Source organism: Schistocerca cancellata, chromosome 11 (assembly GCF_023864275.1).
Source record: "Schistocerca cancellata isolate TAMUIC-IGC-003103 chromosome 11, iqSchCanc2.1, whole genome shotgun sequence".
Taxonomy (NCBI): domain Eukaryota; kingdom Metazoa; phylum Arthropoda; class Insecta; order Orthoptera; family Acrididae; genus Schistocerca; species Schistocerca cancellata.
The window spans coordinates 26,683,660-26,701,294 of record NC_064636.1 but is presented as its reverse complement, the minus strand read 5'-3'; the positions used below and the strand labels follow the sequence as shown (position 1 = coordinate 26,701,294).

At 41.1% G+C, this 17,635-nt stretch overlaps 1 protein-coding gene across 1 annotated transcript in view; it reads right to left on the bottom strand.

Annotated features, from left to right (window-relative positions):
• Positions 1 to 15,397, bottom strand: part of LOC126108494 (6-phosphogluconate dehydrogenase, decarboxylating) — a 159,004-nt gene extending 143,607 nt beyond the window's left edge. The window contains exon 1 of the mRNA XM_049913751.1: positions 15,151 to 15,397. Within this exon, the coding sequence (XP_049769708.1) occupies positions 15,151 to 15,161 (11 nt within the window). The 5' untranslated portion in view covers positions 15,162 to 15,397. The remainder of the gene's footprint in view (positions 1 to 15,150) is intronic.
• Positions 15,398 to 17,635: the final 2,238 nt, after the last annotated feature.

Here is a 17,635-nt window from a genome sequence, read left to right as displayed (position 1 = left end):
GCTACAATCAAGAGGGTACATGGCGGCCCCACCACAACGGACTGGCTACCGTGCTGGATCTTAGGTGCAAAACTGTCCAAGGTCGTCGTCGCAGTTAAAAGAAACACTGCAGAGGGCAGCGTGGTAATCGCACCCAGGGACGTATCCCCGCCCTAAAGATCGAAAACGAGCGGGACACCATTGCAACGACGTGAAAGCCGGCTAAAGGTCTAATGGCACGACGGATACAGTGCACCATGTAAGGCGCCCTTCCCCAATTGGCTCGCTCTTCGGAATAATTTAGAAAGATGGAGGTCAAACCCGAGAGGGGACCATCACATAAGGCCGAAACAAGTGAGACTCATTTTAGTCGCCTCTTACGACAGGCAGGAATACCGCGGGCCTATTCTAACCCCCGAACCCGCAGGGGGGGCGGGGGATAGGGAAGAAACTCTCAACAACGTTTGGTTTTCAGACGAGCCGCATTTTCATTTAGACGGTGTGGTTAACTAACAAAACGTACGCTTTTGGACCGCTGAAAACCCAGTAGTGCTTCACGAACGACAACATTATGCTCCGAGGACTACAGTGTGGGCAGCAATTTCCAGTCACGGACTTATTGGACCCTTTTTCTTTGAAGAAACTGAACAGCGAGCGTTATTTGAGCACGCTTCGCAATAGCTTCATTCCAAAGCTTCTTGCTACTGCCTGGCCCTTCAACACGCAGTGGTTCCTGCAAGATGGAGCAAGGCCACATACTGCAAACACTGTGTTGGGAGTTTTTACACGAGCATTTCGACATGCGGATCATTTCACTCAGGTTTCCAGGTCGCTTCAATGACGGACAAAATTGCCCCCCCCCCCCCACCCCCTAATAGTCCAGACCTCAATCCATGTGACTTTTTTCTTTGGGGGTACCTAAGGGAAAAAATTTTCCCGGAACGTCGACGTGATTTAATGGAGCTCAGAAGACTTATTCTTCAAGCTTGCAGTGAAATTACGGAAGACATGTAGGGTAATCACTAACACAACACCAAGTCCCTGAGCGGAGAAAATCTGCGATCCAGCCGTGAATCGAACCCGGGCTGTTAGGTATGACATTCCGACGCGCTGACCACTCGCCTACCAGGGGCGGATAGTCATAAGATGAGCAAAACGAATTACGAAATGGTTTAGATAAGATGTGTATGATGCGAAAAGTTGCATTTGACCCTAAAAATGAAGTGTGAGGTGATCCTGATTGAGTACTGAAAGAAAATCATTACATTTCGGTTACACGATAAATCTCACAAATTTAAGGGCTGTCATTATAACTAAACATCTAAGTATTTCTATTAAGAACGTCGTAAATTAAAACCTTCACATAGAAAATGTTGGGGGAAGGCGGTCTTCTTCACACTGAGATGTCAGAAGTCATGGGAAGGAAGTTAGGAAACGAAATGGTGGACATATTAAGCATGTGCTGAGTTAGAACAAATCTCCATGGACGGCTCTTCATAATAGTATATGTTCCTTTCAGATTGTATTGACAAAGTTTATATTCAGAAACAAAATGGTAACATTTCGTGCGCCACCCTGTAGGAACATTGAATTTCCTGACGATTTCCGGAATGGATTGTCCCATGCGTCTTAAGTCTTAATTCCCATTGTGTGGCCATAATCACGTCGGAAACCTTTTCACATGAATCACTCACGCACGAAAGACATCTCCGCCAATGCACTGCCCTTTCAACCCTTGTGTATGCGATCCTAAAAATATAGCGCCATAATGTGCGCGCGCGCGCGTGGAAATAGCTATTCCATGACGTCCGTCATCTCAGTGTGAAGAAGACAGCCTTCCCCCAACATTTTCTATGCGAAGGTTTCAATTTACGATGTTCTTAATACAAATACTTAGGTGTTTAGTTATTATGACAGCCCTTAAATTTGCGAGGTTTATCGTGTAACCCAACTGTAATGATTTCCTTTCAGTACTCGATAAGGATTACCTCACACTTCATTTTTAGGGTCAAATCCAACTTTTCGCATTATACACACATCTTGTCTAAACCATATCGCAATTCGTTTTGCTCATCTTATGACTGTCCGCCCCTGGTAGCCGAGTGGTCAGCGCGACGGAATGTCATACCTAACGGCCCGGGTTCGATTCCCGGCTGGATCGGAGATTTTCTCCGCTCAGGGACTTGGTGTTGTGTTGTCCTTATCATCACCACTTCATCATCATCGATACGCAAGTCGCTGAAGTGGCGTCAACTCGAAAGACTTGCACCACGCGAACGGTCTACCCGACGGGAGACCCTAGCCACAAGGCATTTCCATTTCCATCTTATGGCTTTATTTTATGGTAAATAACAGTAACATACGCATACTATCTAAGAGGGCTGCTCAGATTGTCACCAAATTGTTTACATAGATTAGAGATAGCAAGGGCGTATAAAACTTCCTTGTGAAACGCCAGACATCGCTTCTGTTTCACTCTGTGACTTTCAGTCAATTACTACAAACTGTGACATATCTGACAGGACGGGTCACACAAAGCAGACGATATTCGATAGGCAAGCGATCTGATTAGAAGCCGCTTAAGAAAGGTGCCGAAAACCTTCCGGATCTCCAGAAACATGGAGTCAACTTGAGCCACCCTGTCAACCGCACTCATTAAGGAGAGTACCTATGTATGGAGAAATTGTTCAAAAAGAGACATTATACGGTTATTATCTGTTGTTAATATTTGATCTCTCCTGAATAATTTGATGAGTCATTTGTTGTTGATTAATTCCAATTGGAAGTGCAGTTTTTATTATTTCAAAGCTAACACTGCAAGGGTAAAAAAGGGTCGTTCTGCACTGACTTCCTTAAGTATCTCCATCTCCGGAACTATTCAATCTAGACAGCTGTGGTTTTCAGATATTCATTCATTCAATTCTTGTTAAGATTGGATGCAGTGTGTAAACAGAAATGGCGGTATTGCACATGCAGTTTGTCGAGACTAAATGGTAAAGGAAGACATGGGGGGGGGGACTATGAATTCCAGCAATATTATGAAATGGCAATAAGAAACGATACACATGACCTACAAGGGATGAACGGAGCAGTGTGGGCTACCTTCGTCAACAAATTATCCACTTACGATACTGTTATACATGGTCCTTTACCCACCTAGTGCTGATTCATGGTGCAAGTACTGCAAAGCTCAGGCAGCGGGTACAGAGGAACAATTTAGGCACAAAAATAGAATTAGCTCATTCTGACCTCCATTCCAAATGTCTATTGCCGAACGCAAAACCCGAATGAGTCTTTCAATAATGTCATTTGGACCCGCACACCAAAAAATATCTTTGTAGGAATGAAAACTATGCTTGGGAGTCTGTGACACTGTGATAATGTTTAATGATGACAATAAGTTAGGGTACTAGAGCAACTTGGTATCACTCCAGGGACCAACACACTGCAAACCTTCCACCGAAAAGATCAATTTACGGTCATGAAAGTCCAGCGTGTAGCAGAGGAAATGACTGAAGAAGCAAGAGGCACGAAAAGAAAGAAGCGTTTAGGTTTGCAGCTTGATCAAGAACAGGATCCAGATAATGCTGATTATGGGCCTGGCTGTTTCTAGGAGCTGACATGCTTCCGTACATTAGTGAGTATCCAATGAGACGTTTAACCTTTTTTCCTGAAAAAGACTTATTTTTAATATTTAACATTATCTCTGGAACTGTTTAAACTGTGTTATCTCTTAGTATGCTGCTGCTACTACTGAACCACCAAAACATTTCTACCTGTAATGGTTTTTTTTTCTTACAGAAGAAGAAGACCAAAAAAATGAACATAAATTTTTAAAAATCATAAATAACTAATAATTTGTTTTTATATTATAATCCTGGTTCAGTAAATCAGAAAAGGAGTGAGACTACGCTTCCTGTCAAAGGTTCTGAGATAATGGATCATCAATAATGCAAATTTAACACTATAGGTATAGGATGTACGTACTCCCCTTAAGCACTTCCCGTGAATAAAAAGCCACTTCTGTTTCGAAGAAGATTTTTGTCTGCTAACCATATACAGATCGTATTCTTCCAGATATTGCATAATAATGTAAAATTCTGCTGCACACTGGTGTCAGTGATATGGGTCTATAACTCAGCTGATTAAATCTGTTTCCTTTGCTGTGTAATCTGCGACCTGTGCAACTTTCCAGTCCTTAGCTATGGATCTTTCACTACTGTTTAGACCACACACTGTGCTGTATTAAATGCATCTGAAGGTTAGAAAATGTTGAAACTTGGAAAGACATTGATTATGTTCTTTTGTGATTAATGGTCTGTGCTGTGAAAGAATTTAGTACAGCTCGATAACGCAAACCGGCAGTGCTGTGCCAACTGCAGGACGAAACCGCTGTTTTAGGCTCCAGTTCTTCACAGACATTTGAGTGTTGGCACGCACGCTCTTAGCTGAGCAATCGACTAAGATGAATCGCGAGGGTTTACAAGCTTTTTGCATTCTTTATCAATGACAATAGTGCTAGGGAATCCAATGCGTTCGTATGACCAATCAAATCATAACCACTAGATATCACAATTTTGAGGTCAACGAAGCGTCCGATTCCACCAGTCTCTTTTGACCCATGAAGTAAGGGTCTTGTGGTGTGTGACGTCATTACGGTGCGGAGTTTGAGTTGGTTGTGTGTGTGTGTGTGTGTGTGTGTGTGTGTGTGTGTATGTGTGTGTGTGTGTGATGGCCAGCTGAAATTTGTTGGTGGTAAGTAACTTTTTTTGAGTCTACTTTTACTGAGTTGTAATGTTTTGAGTATTTATTGTGTATTGAATGTGTTTTAATTTACATAGGGATGTTTAAGTTTTTAATTTTTGAGGCGTTTTGATTTTGTTTTTCGTAGATGTAGGTATTTATTTTTTCGTATCACTAGTTATAGTTGACCTATATAGGTCAAGGGAAATTATCGATACCAATTTTCGTATTTTTATATTTAGGTATAGGTGTTTTGGTACTGTTAGCTGTGTTCAAGGGAAATGTCTGATTCCAATTTCCGTAGTATTTGCTGTAGGCATTGGTGTCTTGGTATCGTCAGCTTCCGTTGACCTATATAGGTCAAGGGAAGTGTCCGATTCCTGTAGATTTTGTGATTTTTTTTGTTCGTCATCTTATGTGTTTTGGGATCATGTTGTGTTTTTTACTGTTATATTTAGCTTGTTCCTTCTTAAAACCCCAAATTTCCTGCAGCTGTCCCGTTAGTTTGATTGTATTTTTGGAGGGAGATGTTATTGTCTTATTTATACGTATTTAGGTGTTTGTTGCCATGTGTATGTACCGATATCATAGGCGCCATATTGGAGACGCTTAAAATAGCCATTTCCGCCAGATGACATCATGGGTCAAAGCAGACAGGTGGAATCTGACACTTCCGTATTCCCCAATTTTGTAATACTTTAATATTGATTGTGCAAGTTATCAATAGCTACTTTTTCTCAATTAGTAGCATTAGGTTACAGGTTCCACACATACGTTGTGCTTTGTTCCGTACATTGCTCATGATAAAAGTGAGACATATACATAAATACTAAATGACTCAACAAAAATGAGTTCTCCAAGTTGTAGGTGGTACCTGAATTAGTCCAGAAATTGCTTCCTCACTCACTTCAAAACAGATAGATAAATTAATTGACAACAAAATACACCAGTAACTACATAAGGACTACTGTATGCTGTACAGTTTTATTATTTTTAGATAGGTTGGACACAAAGCACGAACAGCCTGAAGTCGTCCAGTTTCTGCCAGTTGGAAAATAGGGAGTGCAGCAATGAGGTGATTATGAACAGTAAGTACAGTGCACACATCTGAACTTTTTTGATTTTAAATGAGGTCACAGTGAGGTCAAGCAAGTGCCGTACTGGAAAGGAGTAATGAAGGGGAAGCATGTTTTGTTACATGTGTCTAACGTCACTGTGGATAGCTTTCTTCTCTGAATAGTTGTGGGTAGCACATGCGATGCACCACGAATTCATTCATCTGCAAACTGAATATCATTCATCTTCCATCATTTTAAAAATAAATATCTCTAGAAAAGTCTTTCATTGATGGTCTAAGAAAGGTTGGCAACCACTGCATTAGATGCTTTCTGGCTGCTGCCTGAAGACCTAAGATGCAACAAGACGTTTCTAAAATTATTATTGAACATCTAGTGCCACATTTGACGAGCTACATTTTCGGATGTAAATATATCTACAAGAGCAGTATGTACCACGCACTGACAAACAGCGTAGAATTTTGTTCCAAAAGACTGTCACTGAACCTTAATAAAAAACATAATTAGATAACAAATGCGGGGCTGTGGAAGCATGCACAAATAGGGCATAGACAATACCACCTACAGCAAAATTAGAGACCTCTAGAGAAAAGAGAAACAATTGTATGGATAGCAAGAGCTCAGACTGTATGCCACTACGATGCAAAGAAGGGAAAGCTGAAAGGTTGAAGGCATGTATACAAGGGCTATACAAGGGGAATGAACGTCAAGACAGAGAGAGGAAAGAAGGAGAAAATGAAGGTGACATGCCAGATATAACACTGCGAGATGAAACACTGATAGATCTAAGTCAACAAAAAGCATCTAAAATGACAAAACTCCCTTCAGCATTACTGAAGTCCTTGGGGAAGTCATACATGACATATTTCCATCTGACGTACAGTATACTATACATTGGGGTCAAAGGAGGTGTCTGTTCCCACCGGTCGGTTTTGACCCATGACAAAGGTGGTGGTGTGTGTGACGTCATGACAGCGCAGACTTTTGTTTATGAGTTGGTTGTGTATGTCGATGTCTTGTTGCTGTTGGTGGTGTCCTCTGGTGGTGTCTGTATGGTCTGAGGGTTATGTGGTGTATTGGGTTCATTTGAGCGTTGTCGGTCGCAGTGTGAAGTAATCTGTATTGCCTGTGATTGAAGAACTGAAATTGGTTTCAGTGAGTTATCAATTTTTGTTTTGTTTATGTGACCGCGGTGTCAATTCTTCTTTTTTTAAGGTATGGATATGGCAGTGAAATTTAACAATTTGCATTTGCATGCTGAGATAGGGGAGACATGATGTCCCTGACGAAATTTTTGCAGGTGTTTGAACCTGCTGGCTGAAATAATCAAGTGCAGTGTCTAAAGAGAATATGCGGTAGGCGAGCGTTCCGGTGTCTCTGACCAGGGACTCGTATATGTGGCTGTGGCGAAAGGATAACCTTTGGCATTCCATCAGACACGGTTCCTGGTTCGAGAAGTCTAGGTTGCCCATGAGAGAGATTGTTTAGATGACTTATTATTTTTGTTATAGAACCTCCTCCAGTTTTTGCGTACATGAGACTGGTGCGAGTGGAAGGACGGTTTTCTTTTTGTAGGAAGTGTAGCTGGCGGGTGTGGCCGAGCGGCTCTAGGCGATACAGTCTGGAACCGCACGACTGCTACAGTCTCAGGTTTGATTCCTGCCTTGGGTATGGATGTGTGTGATATCCTTACGTTAGTTAGGTTTAAGTAGTTCTAAGTTCTAGGGTACTGATGACCTCAGATGTTAAGCCCCATAGTGCTCAGAGTCATTTGAACCATTTTCAGGGACGTGTGTTCAAGATACGTGAAGTATAGGGGAAGTTGGGTGGGCCGGAGTTGGTGGCTCAAGATAGACTAATCACAATTTGGGAAGAGAAAATATGGGATGGATAAGTCTCCAGTAGGTTTATGGGTGTGGGGGACATTATTTCAAGGGGGGCAGGGGCAGGATGCAAATGGTGTTTTCAGAGTTTTGGAGGAGTGTACAAAGAGGGAATTGGTGGGGTTAGTTGAAGAGTATATAGAGAGGGGAGTACTGTAGTGTCTGAAGGTTTTTCGTCGTATAAGGAGTTGGGGACAAGGGGTTATCATCATTTAGCTGTAAATCATAGTTTAGAGTTAAAGAATTACGAAACTGGGGCATGTACTAATACAATGGAGGGGTTTTGGGTGGTGGTTAAATCAGTCACAGGCAGGGGGAAGAGGCACTCTTCTAACCTGCAAACTCATTTAGACGAGTATTGCTGGTGGAAGAGCATCCCTGGGAAGTACTGCATTTTTTTTATGGCTGTTAGTAAAATGTATAATAGGCCAAGGGTGGTTAGTTCAGGAGGGGTTTTCTATGTGGCAAGGGGGGTGGGTGGAGCAGGTTGTTGGTAATGTTTGTGACTTTGGATGGGTTGGGGGGGGGGGGGGTTACGATTATGTTACAGAGGATCTGTTTTGTTGCAGTTGTTTTTCAGTTGTAGTGTGCAATTGAGTTTAGTTTATTTTCTGGTTTCTATTCGTTGGGATATTTTTGTTTTTGAGGCGAGGGTGAAGTTTGAGGGAGGGGGGAAGGGTTGGGGTTGGTAAGTGGTGGGTGGGTTGGGAATTGTTTTTGGTGTGTGTGTGTGTGTGTGTGTGTGTGTGTGTGTGTGTGTGTGTGAGAGAGAGAGAGAGAGAGAGAGAGAGAGAGAGAGAGAGAGAGACTGGGGTGGCTGACCTACTGTGTTTGCAATTTGCGAAGTTTTATGGGATTTTTCCATGTGTTGTTGGTTCAGTGTTATTTATCGCAGGTGTAAATGATGTTTTGGTATCGTCACCTGGGGTTGTTTTATGTAACTTAGGGGAAGTATCCAATTCCAATTTTTGTAGTCGATGCGTTTTGGTATCTTGAGCTGTTATTGACCTACATAGGTCTAGGGAAGTGTCCAATTCCAATGTGTCATAGCAGCTCCCTGTGCTTTTGGTATTGACAGTTGTAGTTTATCTATATAGGTCAAAGGAAGTGTCCGATTCCAATGTATGTTGTCGTAGGTGTTTTGGTATCGTTAGTTGTAGTTGACCTATATATAAGTCAAGGGAAGTGTCCGATTCCAATTTTTGTTGTTTTTGGTGGTATCAATAGCTGAGGTCTGATTATAATTTTTGGGTGCTGTTGGTTTTTATCTTGCGGTATCAACTATTTCAGCTGAGCTATGTAGGTGAAGGGAAGTGACTGACTCCTGTGGTTATTGTGAGTGTAGCGGAACGTGAGAATTTTGTGTTGTTTTTCTGTCATTTTGTGTGGTTTGGGATCGTGGTGTGTGGTTTTATATGTTTATATTTAGTTATTCCCCATCCAAAACACCCCAATTTCATACACTGCTCCCATTAGTTTGATTATATTTTTGGAGGGAGATGCGTTTGTTGTTTTGTATGTATTTTTGTGTTTATGTAATGACATCATAGGCACCATATTGGAGACCTTGAGAATGGTCATTTCCACCATACTGGTGACGTCATGGGTCAAAGCAGACAGGTGGAATTGGACACTTTAATCCCATTTTTGGACATACAAAATATCTACACATGGCAAGAAGATTCTAATAATCCCAATTCCAAAGAAGGCAGATGCTGATAAATGAATATTATTGAACTATCAGTTTGGTAAGCCATGGTTGCAAAGTACTGACAAGAACACAGAAGAAAGGAAAAATTGGTAGAAGCCAACCTCAGGGAAGGTCAGTTTGGGCTCCACACAAAATGTAGGAACATGTAAGGCAATACTTACACTACAACTGGTCTTAGACTCCAGCATGAAGAAAGGCAAACGTACATCTACAGTTTTTGTAGAAAGGTTTTGAGTGAACACCACTCTTTGAAATTTTGAAGATAGGAAGAATATAATACAGGGGCTGAAAGGTTATTCTACTGTACATTCAATCATCCGTGAAGGAAAACAGAAATACGAAAAACAAATTACACTTAAGGGAATAAAATGAAAGCTTTGGGAGGTCCTAATGATATTGCATTTAGGGAATCTCGAAGTTAAGAATCAACCAGAAACTTATGAGAATATCTAACGTTGCAGAAGATTTAATTCATACAAATTGACTAAATGTTCTGAAATATCTTTAGGTTATGTTTCTAACAGCCTACATTCTTCAGTTGACTCAAAATGAAGCACAAGGCATAGGAGTTTAATGTACAAACCCTGTACAGACAAGTCCTTTAAAGCTATAGTGTCAGTTCACAAATTACTACATGCAGGCCACCCACCACCCAACAGTAACATATGCTCATCCCAGAGAAAAGCAAGTTGCCCTTTATGAACCTTCCTTGGCCAATGGACAGAAATGTGATCCCTATTATGCACGGACCACTTAACTGGCAGCAACTGAAAACCTGGAAACTAAGGAGGTGATGACACATATATGGGAGATCCCGAAAGCGACCGTGATATAATTTCAGAGATTGTTCGTAGTGACTTTTTCCAAGTATTCTGGTACAAGAGACTCAGTTTTGAGATAGTCATACCCATGCACAGATGCAAGAGTTACCATCACTGCCAGAACAGCTCAGCATAGTCTTGTCGTGATGCTCTTTCATTGTATTCAATGGATCCACACATGCATTGCCTACTAACCAGCTCTCCTACAGTAAAGCTATCCTTACTGCTGTGTACCTTTGTTAGGGTCGACCGAAGTGTTCGATCCCACCCGTCAGCTTTGAGCCGTGACTTAAGGCTGTTGTGGTGTGTGACGTCACGACGGCGCGGAATTTAGTTTGTGAGAGTGGCGTGTTTGTAGGTGTCGTTTTGATGCGATCGGTGGTGCTCTCTGGTGGTGTGTTAGGTGATGTTTTTGGTTTAGTTTGCGAGTGTGGCGTCGTGTGTGAATTTTGGTAAATTGCTTTTTTTATGTCTTCAGCAGGTATGGACATGACTGTCAGGATCTAGTTTTCGGTTGTCGGCTATGATGGGGGACAGTGCGTTGTATCTAATAAAATTTCTTCAACTATTCGGATTTTTGGATTTTGTCGTTAAGTGTTCAGTATGTCGTGAAGAAATGAGGCCTATTTAAAGTTCCAGCGTCTCGGGCCAGGGGCGGATGTATGTGGAGATGTCGTAAGGATAACAGGTCAAGGGAAGTGTTCGATCCCAATGTGTGGCTGTGAATGTTGGTATTGGTATCGGGAGATGTTTTTGAGCTATATAGGTCAAGGGAAGTGTCTGATTCCAGATGATATTGTGTTTAGTGGTATTTGGGGAGTTTTGTGAAGTCAGTTTTGTTTGTCGTTTTGTGTGGTTTTGTATGGGGGTGGGTGTCTAAAAATTTGTTTATATTTAGTTTGTCCCCACCCAAACCCCCCCCCCCCATTTCCCGCGATGTCCCATTTGTGTCATTAGGCTTTTTGTGGAACGTGTGGGTGTTTATTTTTCAATGTATTTTCATCCTCATAATGTGTACGAAACGACTTTATATGCGCCATATTAGAATCGTGGTTTATGGTCGTTTCCGCCATATTTGTTACGTCATGGGTCAAAGCAGACAGGCGGGATCGGACGCTTCCGTATTTCTCGCTGTTAACGTCAGACTGAGCACACAGTCCATTACCCCCTATGTATTACATAGGTGTTAATGATTAATGTTTCTTATTGTTGCAGATGGTGATACACATCTTAATCCCAGTTGATCGGCCTACTTGCACCATGCAGGAACAGATCGTAATAACCATGTGGGCTCACAAACAACTCCATACAGGAAAATCAATGAGATAATTCTGCAATTTCACTGCAGGGTTTCAGAAGCCTTCCCTGCCAAAAACAACAGTTTTATAGTGGGAGAAAAGGCTCTTTGCAGCTGGTTGCACAATAGGTAAGCCACACTCAGGACAACCAGAAACACGACTGGAAATGTGTGTCGAGGCTGCAGCATTTGTTAAAGGTTTGCCACAAATGTCCAATCAAAAGAATTTTGCGTTCCATGTTTGACATTACAAAAACACGCGAAGAATGATTTGGAAGTTATGGGATTCAAATCTTCGACTGGACAAATTGAGTGATAATGACATGCAAAGGCATTGTTAGGCCCGTGGGTGAATGCTGTGCGTATCTCACCACATTAGGTGATTGGCTTATTGCACATCCACCAGATCAGGAACTGCTCGGTCGTGTACAGTTCCGGCAGGATGAAGCAGTGCCCCATTACGTTGCTGCCATTAGAGAATATCTCAAGGAGATATTTCCTGATAAATGGTTTGGATGTGATTCTGACCATTTGCCTGCATCTTTTGAGTTGGCTACACCGAAGTCACGACTTGTCACCTCATGACAATTCATTATGGGGATTCATTACACAGACAGTTAGTGCCGCACATTACAAGACAGTTGACAAACTTAGGAATGCTATTTACATGTATTTGCTGCCATCTCACTGCCAATATTGATATTTTCTCATTGTTCAAGGTGTACAATTATACTCTGTTATAAATACACACATAAATATATATGAACATTTTGGAATAAACAATAAAGAAGTCACGCTACCTCAAACTTGTCCACTACCATGATCCCACATTAATACAATGCAACATCTAGGAATATGTGGACACACTATAGGGGGTGAAGGGACTTTGCAATCACTTTACCAACACTAACACAAAAATAAATCTGAGACAGACCTGAGCATTACTGAGTTCGAGCTTGAGGGAAAAGTGTGATTACTGTTAACAGTACATACCGTGGATGAATGGAACAAGTTGTTTCCAAACAAGACACAAAGGGCACACTCAACATTTGCATTTTTGTGCAGATATTTCCACTGCAATACCAGTAACAGGACGAATGAGAATAAGAAATCAAAAGAAATACAATTACTCTATAACAAGGCACCAGAGACCATGGGCCAATCATATCAAAATACTCAGAAAATGACGCTGGTCAACCAATAAACTGTTCTATCACCATAAATTGTTTTAAAAACTGAAATGGAAACCATACATCCATCTCTCTCTCTCTCTCTCTCTCTCTCTCTCTCTCTCTCTCTCTCTCTCACACACACACACACACACACACACACACAACATACACACAATCACGAAAGGTAGGCCTGTGGCAGATGATCATTAATTAGTCAACAGTTCAATAGTGATAGAGGGAGATCATTATCATGGTGAAGATTTGAGCCTCAAGATGCAACCAATGTCACCAGCAACTCAAATACATTAGAAAAACAAAAACCAAGAGAACCTCTAGGAAAACCGAGGGTTTTCAGACTGGGATTTTCTTGTTATCGTCAAACATTAGACCATATTAGGAATGTACAGCTTGTGTGTGTGTGTGTGTGTGTGTGTGTGTGTGTGTGTGTGTGTGTGTGTGTGTGTGTGTGTCATCACACATTTGTTGGCTTTGCCAACTCATCACCAAAACGCCTTCCAAACCAACACAGATTTCGGGAGATGCTACAGACTACCATTGGAACCTGCATGGTTGTGGTATATGCCAACATGAAATGTTGTTCCTCTCAAAGGATCACCATCTACACTAAATCTTTGTAGGTTTAGGAAAAAAAAAATTCACACATGAGAACTAAATGACTTATTACAGGAAAAAAAATCTAAAACTGGAACATAAAAATAAATAACTGTAAATGTCATCTATGTAACCTAGGACTTCACACTTGACAGAATATACTGATAGTTTGTCTAGTTTGCTAAACCTCAAAGTTATCAATTGACTGTTGAAGAGAGAGCCCACACAGGTTTTACAATTTGTACACATTATGTAAACCAAGTAAAAAGCATATGCCCTCTACAGTTTAAATTATGATTAGAACTCAAAACACTGAGTTACAGACAACACAGCAAACACAGTGAGGACAATTTCTGGAACACACACTGAAACATCCTCATGCCACCTTGCTTAAATTGCTAACAAGCACACAGTACATATAATTGTTTTATACCAATTATCATTAACTGCTGATCATAATTCAGCAACACCACCAGACTTTAATACTCTAGCAGAAGCAGAAAAGCAATCTAGGGTATTCCTATATCTTTGCATACGAAAAGGAAAACAAATTATGGAGCCCAATAATCCCCCCATTCCACATGAATTGCTGTGATTATATTTACATGTACCAGCAGGTAAAAAAGTTTTTCCTGTGTTGTGCTTGGAACCCCCCCACTTCACTTTCTATTTGCTTACGTCCATTCCTGAGCATGCAGATGTGCAATGGATATTTTATATGTCCATTCTTATGTGTTTGGCAAGCTAATGTGGTGTCATTTCCTGAGCGAAAAGTGTTATTGCGTTAGTGGCTGGTATGCATATTAATAAAAATTTTCCAATGATGTCAGCAAGATTATGTCAAAGGTGGTCATTGTGAAATGAAATAAAAATACCAGAGGGTCTTCACTGCAAAGGAGTTCCCTATACACCAATGACAAATCACTCCCTACGAAGTTTGCTAAAGTCACATAATGAGTCACCCCTTGCATTTCTCGAATTTTATGCAGTGTATATGCAAATAATACAAAATAGTTGTCAGAGTATCCGATATACAATTTCTGAATTTACTTTGCAGTTTTTGTTTTTATGACACGAAGTGTGTTAACTGTGGAAATAAATATGGTGCGAATGTAAACATCAGGATACATTATAAGTTAATCTATTACCACAACCTGTGTGTGGCACATTTGCTGGCTTCAACTCTCAAACAAATCATCACTCTACTCTGACCTTGACCTTAGACTACACTACAGATATGACTACTAGCCTACAAAGATTTCTGGGGGCCCAATGTCACCCTAGTACACAGTTCTGCACGTTAGCCTGCCAGGTTAACAATTGTTCGGGATGAAATAACTCACTAGTTTGCATGTACCCATAACGGTGGTTTCGATATACAATAGTAGTACTTGAAGAGCAAAAACTAGTACACTACTAACGTCATAAAGAACTACCGTACTTAATTAGTATGTCTCCACTCTTCCCACGGACCACACCCCAGGCTTTTCACAGGTGATGTGCGATTCATGCACAAAATACTCGGAAAATTAGTTGTCAACCAATGCGACGTTTCTGGGTTTATTTCAACGTTTTATTTATCAATCAAGGAAATGTAAGTTGCTTTATTTCTATTTGCAACAAAACATACTGCACTAAACAACTGCCCGGCGATACGGCAGCATTTTAATCTGAAGACAAAAGGGAGTAATTCTGCAGTTTCTTACTGGTTCGTTTTGTGCTGAATCATCTGGGAACGGCAGCTTATAACCTCTAAAAGGAGGTTAGAGGACGAACGTTTATCCGAACGTCCCACTAAAATGTTACGAATCAACTGAGTCACTTCCTCATTGCACGTGACACGACTTTTTACTTACTTTTCACTCATTGTTTTCCGTGCGAAGGTAGTTGTCTGGAGATACAGGCGCTGGAACAAGCGGAATTTCGAGACAAGCGTAGGCGTCCACGTCTCGGCGGCGCAGTGAGAGTGCAACTACGGCGGGTGGCGATATTAACGACTTATATCAGGCGCACAGAATCACTCGCCTATTGCATAACGGCACTCTAACACGTCGGCAACGTCACAAACCGGTCACTCGGCCGCCATGAAGCACACGTGTGACGTAGCCGGCGCTCGCCAAAGATGATGGCACGCGAAGCACCCGAACCTGCCAATCATTGCACTTCTGCTGAAACTGACTGCGCGGAAAGAATGAATTTGCTTTCCGCGCGACATCCGTTGTCTCTCGTACTTTTAATCAAGACATTTTAGACAGTAAGTGCCAATTCCTTTAATATTACACTGAAGCCACGCAGAGGAGGATCTACCACTATGGTAAGTATAAGGATTCTACTATTATTTCTTCTGCAAAGGATGCCCTGTATCAGCGAAATTATTCAGTATACCACCATATGATGAAAGCAGCGCCACAATTTATTTCCATTTTGTTATTGGTTACTAAATAGGAAGCATGTGAAATAATGATCGTTTTAAGCTGCAAGTTTATGAACTCCCATTTAGATAATTAAGTTATGTGATAAAATGTATTTGCTACTGGAGTCCTAATACAATTATTTTCATAGCTACAAGAGCTAATGAGTACATAACCTACATATTGGAACAAACGTAACACCGGAGTAATTGTTATTCTTATTAATCTGTCGATATCTGGAGGGCACAGATTATTAGATCTGCACCTATAATCGTAATTTGAACACATGACTGTAGGCATTTTATGATACAATAAACGTCTGCTTTATAGAATACTATTGCCAAACGAGTATTTTAATTCGTTGGAGTCCCACAGTTTCAGCTAAATGTGTGGAGGTTCCCGTTGGCTTTAAGTCAAATGTCAGAGTTGTAATCCCTTCCCCTTACGTTATCGTTCACCATTGGGATTTCCTCAACCTCATTACCAACTCGACTCTTAATTGGCTGCAAAGAAGAGAGACTCTTTAATCGGTCGGTTATTAAATAGATCTCTACCACAGTCTAACACATAGACAGTGTCTGTACTCTCTTTGGAGAAGAGAATGAAATGTACCAAGTACAAAAAATAATTATGATGCTTACATTACAGTTACTAATGTTTGGAGGCGTCGCATTTGATTTTGTCTGTGAAGGTAAATCGTCAATAATTAAGAAGCATCGCTTTGAAATCTGTAAGTGTTAGGCCAGTTTGCCAAGGTCCGGAAGAAATTACGCCAACGTGTAATGGTCTCCGCAGATAAGAGAAACGAGATCCGCGGATATGGAAATTATGAAAACCATTATACGTAAATTACGCATATAAACCATTTTAATTCATTCGGTAAGCCAGAGCGGTGACGTCAGGCTTGCGCCTGGTCCGAAAGTTCGCTGCTGAAATCGCACCTCGTAATTCACGTTCCATTGCTATTCACATTTCATTCCTCAAGGATGTAGACGCTGATGACACGTTTTCATACTACATAGTGCGTCACATTCCTGATACGGTCGACAAGTTACAGTTTTCTGTCGCTTCATTGCTGAAACCTATTTGGTGAATTTTTATGTGAAACACTTCTGCAAGATTGGGAAGTCTACAGAAATATTGCATACTGCCACATCTTTGTAATTTTTTGATCAAATGTACGTTAATTCATCATTTTATTAAATAATGCGGAAGTGTTATACTTATCCATTAATAGGCGATGAAACGTGTACTTGTAAATACAGGGTGTCCCAGTGGGTCTGGGCAATATTCAGGGATATGACAGGAACGATCATTCGAAGGGAAAACATATTTAAACATGGGCTCTAAAACGCATAACTTGAAAGCTATAAGAGTCGGGGGCCATGAAAGGGAAGCAGTGGTTGGGAAGGGAGTGGGACAGGGTTGTAGCCTCTCCCCGACGTTATTCGATCTGTATATTGAGCAAGCAGTGAAGGAAACAAAAGAAAAATTCGGAGTAGGTATTAAAATCCATGGAGAAGAAAAACTTTTGAGGTTCGCCGATGGCATTGTAATTCTGCTAGATACAGCAAAGGACCTGGAAGAGCAGCTGAACGAAATGGACAGTGCTCGAAAGGAGGATATAAGACGAACATCAACAAAAGCAAAACGAGGACAATGGAATGTAGTCGGGTGCTGCTGAGGGAATTAGATTAGGAAATGAGACACTTAAAGCAGTAAAGGAGTTTTGCTATTTGGGGAGCAAAATAACTGATGATGGTCGAAGTAGAGAGGATATAAAATGTAGACTGACAATGGCAAGGAAAGCGTTTCTGAAGAAGAGAAATTTGTTAACATCGAGTATAAATGTGTCATGAAGTCGTTTCTGAAAGTATTTGTTTGGAGTGTAGCCATGTATGGAAGTGAAACATGGACGATAAATAGTTTG